The sequence below is a fragment of the Rhinatrema bivittatum genome, chromosome 1, assembly GCF_901001135.1.
Source record: "Rhinatrema bivittatum chromosome 1, aRhiBiv1.1, whole genome shotgun sequence".
Classification (NCBI taxonomy): Eukaryota; Metazoa; Chordata; class Amphibia; order Gymnophiona; family Rhinatrematidae; genus Rhinatrema; species Rhinatrema bivittatum.
In genome coordinates, this window is record NC_042615.1 from 649657946 (window position 1) to 649672283 (window position 14338).

The following is a 14338-nucleotide window of genomic DNA, read 5'->3' on the forward strand; positions in this document are numbered from 1 at the left end:
TGGGCTGGTAGGATCAACGTTCTGAAAATGGACATTTTGCCCAGGTTAATGTATTTATTCCAGCACATTTCTTGTTATCTACCAGAGGGTTTTTTTCACAATATTAAATGGAGTTATGAATACATTCATATGGCACTGTGGCGGCAAAAAAGAGGCAAATGGAATGGTGCTCCCAAATCTACAGAGCTATTATTGGGTGTGTGGTCTCACGGGGGTAATGGTCTGGCTTCATAAGGAACAGAAAGTGCCCTGGTATCCAATAGAGGTTAAGCTGGGGGTGGGGGGTGGGGGTGTGTGTGTGGATTTACCGATGTTACTGCTGCAGCTGGAGCTGCTATTTGGAGCAAGGAAACCTGAGGGGGCAAGTCTGCACATTACATATACTCTGAAACTCTGGAGGGCCATGGGCAAAATGTTGGGGTGGTCCACATAATCTCGTTCTGCATTAACTACCTCTGGGGGAATTCTGCGCAAAAAAATAGAAAATTCCACACCAAAAAATTAAAAATTCTGTGCACACCACCATTTACATTTTTCTCACTGAGCCTGGATTTATCAGAATGCACTAAATATTGCATGTGATAGAAAAAGGGACATCTTTTATGGTAATAGGCAGTTATCACAATTTGTGCTAATACCTATGTGAAGTGCTAAGTTACTGCAAATTGTGATAACTTTTTTTGCACTTTGAGAGTGCCAGAATTGAGGTATTTCCTACCTACAACCACTAGGGGGACCATGTTTACTAGCAGGGCCACTGGGGGGTGGGGGAGAGAGAGAGAGCACCTAGCCATAATTCCCTCACACTAGATAGGTATTTATATCTCTATGGGAGGCCCACCTAGTAACTCGAGGAGAGGTTTAGGTATTAGTGTAGGGGTTAGGGGCCATGTTGACATTCAAAGTGAGACGTACGAACAGAACAGTGCTCTCTTGGGAAGATTTGATGACCTTCGGAGTGAGGAAACTCACTCAGAGATGAGATTTGTGCAATGTTCTCTTAACCTAGCTTGATGAGTCCATCAAGCTAGGTTAAGAGAACATTGCACAAATCTCATCTCTGAGTGAGTTTCCTCACTCCGAAGGTCATCAAATCTTCCCAAGAGAGCACTGTTCTGTTCGTACGTCTCACTTTGAATGTCAAAGTAGCCCCTAGCCCTACACTAATACCTACACCTCACCTCGAGTGGGCCTCCCATAGAGATATAAATACCTATCTAGTGTGAGGGCATTATGGCTAGTCCCTCTCCCTCTCTCTCTCCTGCTCTCTCTCTCGGCTGGTGCTCCGGGAGCTTCAAAACTTCTACTACCAGCATTATAGAACACATTCCTACATGTCATAAAGCCTTAGCGCAAGCTATTGCACGGTTTCACGCTACTGAAAAAGGTGAGTTAAAGCCATGCGATAGGGCTTCGCAAAACAGTAGTCTAACTCCTCCTCTTTTTCTGATTTGCATCACACCATACGTTATGGTGCTATCGCATGCGTTAAAGGCGTTTTTGCATGCGTTAAGGGGTTTTCTCATGTGTTAAAGGTGCTTAACGCATGCGAAAACGCTATTTGATAAATGACCCTGTTAGCAAGAATCTTTAGCGCCTTAGGCAGACCAGTGTAACACCACCTCCCACCCAACCCACCCTGAATTAAAAGTGCCCCTCGTACAGTGGTAGATATATATAGTCATGTTCTCCCTTGTACAATTCTATCTCTTTTTCTCGCTCGCTCTCGTCCTCCCAGAAGCTAGACTGTAAATGCTGTCCTGTGCTGTGCTGCCTTCTATGTGTTTCTGGGGATCATGCTCTTCCTGTGGAGCAAATATTTATTGCCATGATCCTGCCTGAGGTAGCACTCAGAGCAGTGGTGGGGCCTGGATTCTACAAGGGAGAAGGGAGAATCCTAATCAAATTCCGCAGAAGTGCAGAATTCCCCAGGACTAATTAAACCCCATTGTGAGATAATCTCAGACTAGCAGCATCAATGTTATACAGGGATGCGGTTGAATGGCGGAAAATAAAATTAAGGTTTCTAGGACAATTGTGGGAGGAAGACAGTACACGGCTCAGATCTTCAAGAGGAGTTCAAGGGTGAGAGTGAGTCCGAAGCCGTTTACGAATGTTTGGTGGAGGAATTGGGAAGATACAGGAGAAAAGGGTGAGAACCTCAAGTACTGGGCCCTGGAGAAAGAATATTAATATAAGAAGATATACTTCGCAGAGGCATTTCTTTATTTTATAAAGCTCTACAAAAATGTCAAGTAGCACATGATTCACCCTTGGGCCTAATATGCCAGTGGAATAGAGACTTCCAACTTAGGTTGAGCCCCAAAGACTGGGAACTTATGTGAAAAAAAGCACATACAATTTCAGTTTGTAGCCATAGAGCTGAGTTAATGGTTAAGTGTTTCCACCGGGCACATAGATACCCACTTTTTAAATCTACATGTATGGTAGTCCTGCCCATATGTTGAGAACTTCTGGATGCAGGTTTGGACTGAGTGTCATGTAATCCTGGGAGTAGCAATTGATATAAAACTAGAATTGTGTTTGTTGAGGAAGTGGGTTGAACACAATCTCACTATGTTGCAGAACCGCTTTGCGAATCAATTACTTCATGCGGGGAGGTTTACTAAAGCCTTATGGAGGTCTGCCCCTGTGCTGAGCGGTTGGAAAAGGCAGGTACATGAAATTGCACTGGTGGAGAAGGTTACCTATCTATTGAAAAGTAATATGTTGCTGTACGAAAAACTTTGGTCTCCTTATTGGACATATTGGGCTAGACAACATGAGCAATAGGATCAATCTGAATTTTGTACAAGTGAGTGATGAAGTTTAAGGAATCTTTTGTGGAATTGCTGCGATGGGCAGAGAGATTTCTGTATACGATTATCTTTCCTTCTGGAGGGTTTGTTTGAATTGTTGGATTTTTTTTCTTTTTTCACTTTTGTGTATGTATATTAAAAATACATAAAAAAGGAAAAAAAGGTATTTCATAGTAGTAATAGTAATGCATGGAAACGTGAATGAGTTTGCACAGGCCCGGCTGCAGGAACTGGAAAAAGGAGAAAGGGTACTGTATGGAGCCAGCAAGAAACTTTCCTTTATAGGAAGGATGTACTCTATATTCCTCAGAGCACGTCACGTTTGGAAGTCCTTCGAAGCTGCTATGATTCGCCATTGGCAGGTCATCCTGTTTGCCACAAAACTAAAGAATTAGTTACTTGAGAATTTTTGATGGCTGGGATGGAGTCGAGATGCAACAGAGTATGTCACCTGTTTTGAAGTATGTGCCTGCGACAATGTACCACATTATTGTCTCATGGATTATTCTTACTGTTACCAATACCCTCAAAACCGTGGGAATGGGTATCAATAAACTTCATTATCGATTTACCAACTTCGCAAGGGAAGATCACGATTCTGGTGATGGATTCATTTAGCAAGATGGCCTATTTAATAAGTCACTAAGGGACTTCCCTCTTCTCTTGAAACAGCTTCCTTTAACACCTTTGAGAAGTAGTACGTCTGCAAAGTCTGCCATTACATATTGTCTCCAGTTGTAATGAAGCTAGCTATTAGGTGGCCCCCTGCCAGCAGGGGTCCTTAATGGATCACTTGGACCCGCTCTAACCTCCGCCTTGAAGGTCAAATGATGCAGGAAGCCCAGCGCTATTAATCTCTTCTCACACGTTACTCCCCATCTCAGGGTGGAGTCTCTTGTCTGCCTTTGGTCCTTGTCCATGTATTTGTTGCTTGGAATCCTTGTTCTTGTTCTTTCCCTGTTTAGATTTTCCAGTGGCCTTTCTTGCCTGTGTTCCTTACCTTCGACTTGCACTGTCTAGGCCTCCGAGTGGCCTTCATTGCCTGTGTGCTCTTTGCTTTACTCTAGTCCTGTTTTAAGCTTCTCAGAGGCTTTTCTTCCCAGAGGGTTCCTAGTTTGCCCACATTCTGTCGTAGGCCAGCCTTGCTTATGTTTTCCCAGCCTTGCTCTTGTCCTGTGTTAGGCCTCACAGTGGCTTTCCTTGCCTTGCTCTTGCTCTGTCTAGGCCTTCCAGAGGCCTTCCTTACCCATGTTTCCTTTGCCTTCTCTGGTCCTGTTTTAGGACTCCAAGAGGCCTTTTGTATGTTATGTTTCATGGCTCGTGGGTATTATTTATTTATTTAAAAGCATTTATTGCCTGCCCCACATTAAGGGCAGGGTACATTAAGAACAACAAAAATTGAGAAAACGTAATAAAACAACACAATAGAAATTGTAAAATGAGACAGTACTCATCCACCACCGCCAATCTCTCAGCCCCTCTCTTGCAGTGGAATGCTGTCAAATTTGGACTCCGGGGCTCAGGACACCGCCACCATCATGCCCTTCCAGTGCTCCTGTAGACGCACACTGCCAGACCATGCAAGCCTTAAAGGACCTGCAGCAGGAAGATGCTCATGGTGCCCTTCGATGACATCACTTGGGCCTTCTAAGACTTTCTCCCTTTGCCTCAGCAATGGTTTGCCTGCATCTTATTTTATTTATTTATTTATTTTGAACTTTTTTATACCGACATTCATGTAAAATATATATCACATCGGTTTACAGTGAAACAAATTATTGGAATAACATTACATAGAACAGGGGTTACATCGAACTGGGATCCGGGATATTAAATACAAACTGCTAACATATAATTTAAATAAAATATAATTTAAATGTACCAGCGTGAAACGGAACTGAACTGAACACCACCTTCTCTGATGAACTCAGAGTTACTTCAACGGCAGGGGGAGGGTAAGGATCTCGTTTGCGAGGGGGAGGGGATTTCTTGTAGTAGTAGGTTAGCAAAAAAAAATTACATCAGGTGAGGAAAATAATAGTAGGTTGACAAGATAAATAATAGTAGGTTGACAGGTGAGGAAAATAATAGTAGGTTGCCAAGAGGATTACAATCGGAGACTAAGAGATTGCTGGGTTCTCTAATAAGTTAAGAAGCTTTTGCTAGGGAAGGGGGTCAGGGTCACGAGAAGGGGAGGATGGGTAGAGGATACACCGATCTGTGATAAAAAGACTGGTAAATGTGAGCTAGTGATTGGCCGAGCCTGCCAGCAGACGAGAGGCCCTATCCAGAGTCAATGCAAGCGTCCTGTCCTGTCATGGGTGTGAGAACGTTCATCCATTAGGGAAAAGCTTGTCTGAATAGCCACGTTTTAAGCTTTTTTTTGTATGTATGCTTTTTTTCTTGTATGTAGTGTGTGAGTTGCTGCTCTTACTGCGTTCCTGATCCAGTAGAGCAGGTCTAAGTTATCTTGTTAACTTAATCAGATAAATATAAATATCAGCACTTATACAACTAAGTTAACCAGTTAAGTAGCATCTCCCTATTATGCCTATATCCCGCCACTAAATATCTGCTTAGCCAGATAAGTACTAACGCTAGCAGCCTCGATTGTAGCGTCATCCCGTCTGTGTCCCTACCCTCCCCCAACCCCTTTATCCTCTCACACCTCATGTAGATTGGTATATATGCATGAGTACATTCTTCACTTTCATAACAATAATACACGCCAACACAAATAGTGGGTAAGAAAGGCTGCAGCTTTATTAACAATAACACAAACTGATACCTGAGCCGGTAAGGTTGTTCCCAAAGTCCAATACCGCACCGTCCTGCTGCTGCCTGCCGTAACCACTGAGCAACACAGCCTTGACCCCGGGCCCCCCCCCCCCGCCTTGTTTCCAAGCAAAGAGGCCCCCGACCTTTGATGTAACAAATGCTTCTGCTTTGTGCTGCCCAAGTTGCCAGCTGACCGCTGTCCCGGACTGTGATGCCCACCAGCACCTCGTCCAAATACCTGTACCAGCCCAGGTCACCGCCTCCCGTCTTTGCTGCAACATTAACCTTATTATTACACATTTTGCCATCGTATGCTACATAACAAGTTCCTCTATCCATCCCAATTGCATATTACAAGATTAAAGAAGTTCGCTGATTAAACATTAGGTCTCTCTCCTATGTGAGTCACGGAACACGTATTAACCAGATGATCCTATAACAACAAAACTACCTGAGTTAAGCTCATTAACAATAATTCACCTGAATCCTGTCTAACCACTTTAACTTTTTGCCAGTGAGATGAAAAGAGGCCCTGTGTGCCTCTGTCGTGACCCTTTAAAGGGTCCGCGATGTCATCGGCCTGGGACCACTCCTCTTCCACTCCCACTGTCCAGCCGCGCCGATGTCACGTCGGAGCCGGGCAGGGGGATGCAGGGGGAGGGGACTGCCTTGCGGCGCAGCCACTGCCACAGCAATTGTGTTGCCAGGCTTCAAATGGGCCGCCACATGTGGTTAGGGGTGGGCTCTGGCCACGAGGGCCCGGGTCCACATATGTTTCCAGCTAAGTGACAACTGCTGATTACAGCTAGATATTCAGCTGCCGCTACTTAGCTGCATAATTTCTTATCTGGCTATGTAGCACTGAATATCGGCCTCACTGTTGGGGCCTACTCTGTACACATGCATTCACTCCTAGCATTCAGGCACTCATACTATAAAGCCTAGAAAAAAAATACAAACATCAAACAAAAAGAGTTATGTTGGCGGTATTAGCATGTCCAAGCACATTTCTGTCCCCTGAAAGAACATGGTTTAATCTAAAGGATTATCCCAGGACAAGCAGGATGCTAGTCCTCACATATGGGTGATGTCACTAGCGGAACCCTAGTGCGGGAAAACTTTCTGTCAAAGTTTCTAGAAACTTTTGATCAGTAAGGCCACTGAGCATGCCCAGCATGCTATGATATTCTCTGCCACAGGTGTCTCTATTCAGTCTTCGTTTTTCCGCGCTGCTACCAGCATCGCGGTTCCTGAGCCGTTGAGTTTTTCTCAACCCTTCAATTCGACTTAAAAGTCATTATTTGATATTCTCTCTCTCAGAAAATCTCTCGGGTTCTTTTTCTTACCGGCCGGTAAGTAACCCAGTCTCAAATTTTCTGATTACTGGAAATATATTTTCCCCTCAAGTCGTATCGACAGCCGTCGATCAAATAAAAATGTCAACAGGGTTTAAAAAATGCCCTGTTTGTACCAGAAAAATGTCACTAACAGACCCACATACTGAATGTGTAATATGTCTGGGTGACAATCACGACGTAAGTAACTGTCCACAATGCGCGGAGATGACACCGAAAAGTCGGAAGACCAGGCTCGAAAAAATGGAACATTTATTCAGCCTGCAACTAATACCTTCTCCGTCACAGTCATCGAAGTCGTCTCCGGCGGGAGCGACTAAGTGCATAATTCTTAAAAAACTCACCTGGGACCGTCGGGGGACCACGCGTCCCCTTCATCGTCCTCGGCGTCGACAAAATCCACCGAAAAAACTAAGTCTAAACATCGACACCGGCATCGAAGCCCCTCGTTGTCAGACTCTGCTTCCCAGGAAGGTTCGACAGCAAAGCGGCCTAAGCACCAAGAAACATCGGAGTTCTCAATGCCTCGGCCTACCTCGATTCCACTACCTGCACCAGATCCTCCACAAGGTACTGTGCAAGAACTCGTACCTCAGCCTACGCCACCGCCCTCAACCGCTCTGGTTCCATCGGTTGTGCGGCCGGAATTGTCCGATTTAATCCGACAAGCAGTTTCACAGGCTTTGAAAGACCAGCTTTCAGGACCGACTTCTCTGTCGATGCCGATGCTTGCAGCATCGATGCCGGCAAATTTGCCGATGCCGGTGGTGACACCGATGCCGGGGTCACTCTTGACTCCGACGACAGCACGGGAATCGATATCGACGCCTAGAATTATTACGGCATCGACTTCCATATACGCTCAGATTCCGTCTGCTCCATCGATACAGATAACATCGATGCCGATGACTATGATACCGCCGTCGACAGTATCGACGCCAAGAAGACCAGTTTCCACTATTGCATCGATGCCACCTATTACTTCATCGATACAACCAGCGACAGAGGACACTGACCCTCAGGAGTTAGCACTCTTCCAACATCTTCTACAGAAATATCATAACGTCATCGACACAGTTCCACAGAAAACCACGGATAACATCCCTCCATCGTTTTCTATCGATGAACCCTTACCTGGACCATCAGGTATTCATTTAAAATCAAAACCAACCCCAAGAACTCCCTATCAAGATCCGGATGATGATGATTCTTGGGATGATCAAGGGTCAAACACCTCTTCTGAGGACTTTATGTCAGAACCCTCACCTCCTGAATCACGAAAAAGATCCCCACCAGAGGATTTATCTTTTTCTAATTTTGTGCAAGACATGGCGGATACAATCCCTTTCAAACTATCCTCAGAACAAGATTCTAGACAACACACTCTAGAAGCCTTCAGTTCGTGGACCCACCAAAACAAGTTCTGGCGATTCCCATTCATGATGTGCTTTTAGACCTGCAACACCATATTTGGGAGCACCCATGCACGGTTCCAGCAGTAAACAAACGTGTGGACACTACCTACCTAGTGCAACAAGCACCAGGTTTCCAAAAAACACAACTACCGCATCAATCTGTGGTAGTTGAATCTGCCCAGAAAAAATCAAAATGTGTACGTCCACACTCCTCAGCTCCTCCAGGGAAGGATCATCGTTTCCTCGACTCCCTTGGCAGAAAAATTTATCAAGGTGCACTTCTATCTTCCAGAATCTCTGCCTATCAACTGTACATGACACAGTATCAGAGGGATCTCTGGAAACAAATGGAAGAGCTCACAAATTCTCTACCAGTGCAATTTCAAGAATCAGCACAGGCCATAGTTAACAAAGGTCTGGAAGCAGGAAAGCATGAGGTAAGGGCTGCTTACGACAATTTTGACACTGCCTCAAGAACAGCAGCAGCAGGAATCACAGCACGAAGGTGGGCTTGGTTAAAAGCATCAGACCTCAGGCCTGAAGTACAAGAAAAGCTTGTAGATTTACCATGTCTTGGAGACAATTTGTTCGGGGAAAAAGTACAGGATGCTGTCCAACAACTTAAGGATCACACAGAGACCCTAAGACAGTTGTCCCAACTACCACAAGACACAACAACTCAGGCCTCTAGGCGTCTTCCTCAAAGAGACCCTAGGCGAACATACTACAGACCAAGAAGGTACTACAATCAACCTGCTAGAACTAGGCCTTCTAGGCCTACTCAGCGCTCACCATCTAGACAACACAGAACAACCCGCACTCAACTTCCTCCACAGACTGGTCCAGCGACGGGTTTTTGAACAACAGCCCAGAGAACAGGCCCTCCTTCTAAACCCCAGACAAGACATACCAGTGGGAGGAAGAATTTTATATTTCCACTCAAATTGGACAAATATAACAACAGACCACTGGGTACTCTCCATAGTTGCTCGAGGCTACAAACTAAATTTCCTCTCAATTCCTCCAGAATTTCCACCAACTTCCTGCCCACAACAAAATTCTCAAATAATTCAATTACAAATAGAATTATCCACCCTCCTGAGAGCCAGGGCCATTCAACCAGTGCCCAGGTCACAGCAGGGCAGAGGATTCTACTCCAGATATTTCCTCATTCCAAAGAAAACCGGAGGCCTACGTCCCATCCTCGACCTCAGAAATTTCAACAAATTTCTAAAGAAAGAAAAGTTCAGGATGGTTTCCCTAGGCACAATGCTCCCACTTCTTCAAGCAGGAGATTGGCTCTGTTTTCTGGATCTTCAAGATGCTTACGCTCATATACCAATATTCCTCCTCATCGCAAGTATCTGTGCTTCATGGTGGGCCTTCAACATTTCCAATACATTCCATTCGGACTGGCATCTGCTCCCAGAGTGTTCACCAAATGTCTAGCAGTAATAATAGCACACTTACACAAAGAAGGTGTACATGTTTTCCCATATCTAGACGACTGGCTCATCAGAAGCCAATCTCAACAAGGAGCACTACAGTCTCTCAACCAAACTATTGCTCTACTGCACTCCATGGGATTTCTCATCAATTATCCAAAGTCTCATCTTACTCCATCTCACCTGCTTCAATTCATCGGAGCAGAATTGAACACTATCCTCTCAAAGGCTTTTCTACCAGAAGATCGAGCAGAAACACTTTCCCTACTAGCAGACTCGATTCACTCAAAGAAACAAGCAACAGCTCATCAGTTTCTAACCTTACTAGGCCACATGACCTCCACAGTTCATGTCACTCCTATGGCAAGACTAGCCATGAGGATAACCCAATGGACTTTAAAATCACAATGGATACAAGCCATTCAACCACTGCATACTCAAATTCAAGTAACCCACCCACTACGTTCTTCTCTACTATGGTGGGTGAACAAGGACAATTTGCGCAAGGGCCTACCCTTTCAACAACCAGTCCCACAAATAACTGTAACTACAGATGCATCCACCTTGGGTTGGGTTGCTCACATAGACACTCTCCAAACACAAGGAACTTGGACAAAGCTCGAAGCAACATTTCAAATCAATTTCCTGGAACTTCGAGCTATACGTTATGCTCTTCATGCCTTCAAGGACTGCCTTACAAACAAGTCTGTTCTGATACAAACAGACAACACAGTAGCCATGTGGTACATCAACAAGCAAGGAGGAACAGGCTCATACCTCCTTTGTCAAGAGGCAGCTCAGATATGGGGTTGGGCCTTGAACAACTCCATGTTTCTCAAGGCTACTTATCTGCCAGGCATTCACAATGTAGTGGCGGACAGACTCAGTCGTCATTTCCAACCACACAAATGGTCCCTGGATCCTGCAGTAGCGACCAAACTTTTTCAACGTTGGGGACAGCCAACAGTAGACCTCTTTGCATCACATCTGAATCACAAAGTGGACAACTACTGTTTCCTATACAACCTGAACAACAGGCCACCCAAGGACGCATTTGCTCGCCCTTGGAACTCAGGCCTTCTCTACGCGTATCCTCCAATACCACTCATAACCAAAACTCTGGTGAAGCTACAACAGGACAAGGGGACCATGATACTCATAGCCCCACACTGGCCTCGACAAGTATGGTTTCCCCCACTACTAGACCTCTCAGTCAGGGATCCAATTCGTCTAGGACTAGCTCCAGCTCTCATAACTCAGGATCAGGGCCGACTGCGCCATCCCAACCTTCAATCCCTGTCCCTGACAGCATGGATGTTGAAAGCTTAGTCTTACAACCACTCAATCTTTCATACAATATATTTCATGTGCTTATAGCTTCACGTAAACCTTCCACGCGACAGAACTATGCTTCCAAGTGGAAGAGGTTCACTTTGTGGAGCAAGCAAAACAACATCAATCCTTTCACTTGCCCTACAAATTCTTTATTAGACTACTTGTACCATCTTTCAGAATCTGGTCTCCAGACTTCATCTATAAGAGTACATTTAAGTGCAATTTCTGCTTACCATAATCAGGTAGCAGATGCACCTATCTCTGCACAACCTCTTGTCAGCAGATTTATGAGAGGTTTAACTCACCTCAAACCACCAATTAGACCTCCCGTCACACAATGGGATCTAAATTTGGTTCTATCAAGACTCATGTGCTCTCCTTTTGAGCCCATAGATTTCTGTGATATAAAATTTCTTACATGGAAGACTATCTTCCTCATAGCCATTACATCAGCTAGAAGAGTTAGTGAGTTACAGGCACTTGTCACATATGAACCTTACACAAAGTTCTTACATGACAGAGTGGTTCTCCGTACTCATCCAAAATTCCTCCCTAAGATAGTCACGGAATTCCACTTAAATCAATCTATAGTTTTACCCACATTCTTTCCAAGGCCTCACTCTCACCAAGGAGAGAGGGCCTTACACACCTTGGATTGCAAGCGTACTCTGTCTTTCTACTTAAACCGCACTGCGGTCCACAGGAAATCCAATCAACTCTTTGTTTCCTATGACCCAAACAAACCAGGTAAACCTGTGGGAAATCATACTATATCAAATTGGCTAGCAGATTGCATACAATTTTGTTATGAACAAGAAGGCCTTCCTTTCCAAGGGTGAGTAAAAGCACACTCAGTAAGAACAATGTCAACTTCAGTAGCACATTATCGTTCAGTGCCAATACTTGAGATATGTAAAGCAGCAACGTGGAGTTCTCTTCACACTTTTGCAGTTCATTACTGCTTGGACAAGCAAGGAAGACAAGATTCAGCCTACGGACAATCTGTCTTAAAGAACTTGTTTCCAGTTTAAACCCAACTCCTTCTACATCCAATGTTCTGTGATCTTCGGCTGACTCATTTCAACAACAATACTTCAGTGTTGCCTCAATACAAAATGACTCAGCCTCTAGCTTGCTAATCACCCATATGTGAGGACTAGCATCCTGCTTGTCCTGGGATAAAGCAAAATTGCTTACCTTGTAATAGGTGTTATCCCAGAACAGCAGGATGTAGTCCTCACAGAACCCACCCGCCACCCCGCGGAGTTGGGCCTTATACCTTTATTATTTATTTTTGCTAATGCTTTTGCTACATACGAGACTGAAGAGAGACACCTGTGGCAGAGAATATCATAGCATGCTGGGCATGCTCAGTGGCCTTACTGGGCCAGTCAAAAGTTTCTAGAAACTTTGACAGAAAGTTTTCCCGCACTAGGGCTCCGCTAGTGACGTAACCCATATGTGAGGACTACATCCTGCTGTCCTGGGATAACACCTATTACAAGGTAAGCAATTTTGCTGTACAGTGGGCATGGATGCTAGCAACACTATTTTTCCCCTCTAAAGTCTCTTTTTGTATAATATCTGATTTTCATGAGGTATCTAGCATACATAGCCTACAGTATATCTTCAGTTTCTCCCAGACACCAACGCTCATAGAAGACAAATTTTTGCAAATGTTTAAGAGAATAAAAAGCTCTTTTAGAGCAGCTTCTAGTTGTGCTCTTTTACAGGCTAGTAGGAACCTAATTTATGGTTGTCTCAGAAAAAATATATTTTAAAAAAATCAACATTGCAGGTGGTGCGATCTTTTAGCATAGTCTTACTGTAGAAGTTGATAGTGTTATTACAGTAGCATCCTTATTTCCAGGAACTTAACAAACCTAGGCAAAGCACTACCCACTGGGTTATAGAATAGGCTACCTAAGACTTTATTTAACCTCATTTAAACTCCTACTCTTTCAGATTACCTATTCCAAAATTGGAGGATACTATTAGACGATATCTGGCTGCTCAGAGACCCTTACTGGATGATGAACAATACAAGTAAGATAAATTACATTGTTTGATAACTTTAATTTAAAATCTTTAGTAGTTCACTTTTTTTTTTATTCCTAATTCTGTTTTAATTGTTTTACTTGATGTGTTTCCCAACAACTTTTTCTCACATTTCTGCCAATTGTATATTTTTATTAAAATTTAACCTCTTTCAGAGTCAGGCCTTTAGTTGTCTCATGTGGGGCTTGCTTCATTTGAAACCTCCCACCAAGCCCTCCGCTGTGTCTTGGTACCTCAGTGTGGATCTGTCCAAGCTGATGAATTCTCCTTTTATGTCTCTGCACTTCTGTGAAGGTCGTATTTTTGGTGGTTGTAACTTCGGCATGCAAAATCAGCAAGCTTCAGGCTCTATTATTTATTTACTAATCCACTAAGTTTTTTCATGATAGGATGTGTGCGCAGAACCGGCCTAAGTTCCTGTCTTAGGTAGTGTTGGACTTCCATATTAATCAGTCAAGCATCCTTCCAACATTCTTTTCCAGGCCAAATGTCACAAAGATGAGCAGGTGTTACCCAGCTTTTTTTTACTTTTGACACCGACAAACCTGCAATTGTCATTGCCAAAACACTCTAGCTGATTGCATTTCCTTCTGTTATGGCCAGGGAGGTCTGAATGTGTGTGTGTGGTGGGTGGGGGGGGGCATGTCAAGGCTTTTAGTGTCAGAACCATGGCAGTATCTGTGGCCCACTTAAGATTGGTCTCCATGGAGGAGATCCATAAAGCTGTGACATGGAATTTTCTCCACATATTCTCATCCCCTTATTGTTTGGACAGAGATTAAAGCAATAGTAGATTTGTAAGATATATTGCCTAGATCAGTGGTTTCTAACCTGGGGTCCATAAGACCATCCCAGGGGGTCCTCCAGAAGGGATGCCAGAAAGTTTACCTAAGGAGAAAATGAGTGGGCTGCTGCTGCCACAGGCCAGAAAAGAGAGAGTGAGGCCTATTATAGCCCCCCCCACCTGAAAACTTCATTGCTGCAGACCAGGAGGAGGAAGGACAGAGAGAAGCCGTTTGCACCCATTAGAAGCCTCAAATGTCACTGTTGAATGCTTAATAGAGATGGGAAAGAGGGGGACACATTTTAAACCCACTGTTGAACTTTGAGTGGATGTGGTGAAGAGAAGGGCC

At 44.2% G+C, this 14338-nt stretch overlaps 1 protein-coding gene across 2 annotated transcripts in view; it reads left to right on the plus strand.

The window, feature by feature from the left end:
* LOC115073954 (carnitine O-palmitoyltransferase 2, mitochondrial-like) overlaps positions 1-14338 on the plus strand; it is a 267341-nt gene that overhangs the window by 53385 nt on the left and 199618 nt on the right. The window contains exon 2 of one of the 2 annotated variants that reach the window (XM_029572960.1): positions 13113-13193. In XM_029572960.1, the coding sequence (XP_029428820.1) occupies positions 13113-13193 (81 nt within the window). Of the gene's footprint in view, positions 1-13112; positions 13194-14338 lie in introns of those variants that run through there. The other variant, XM_029572968.1, reaches the window with a different exon arrangement.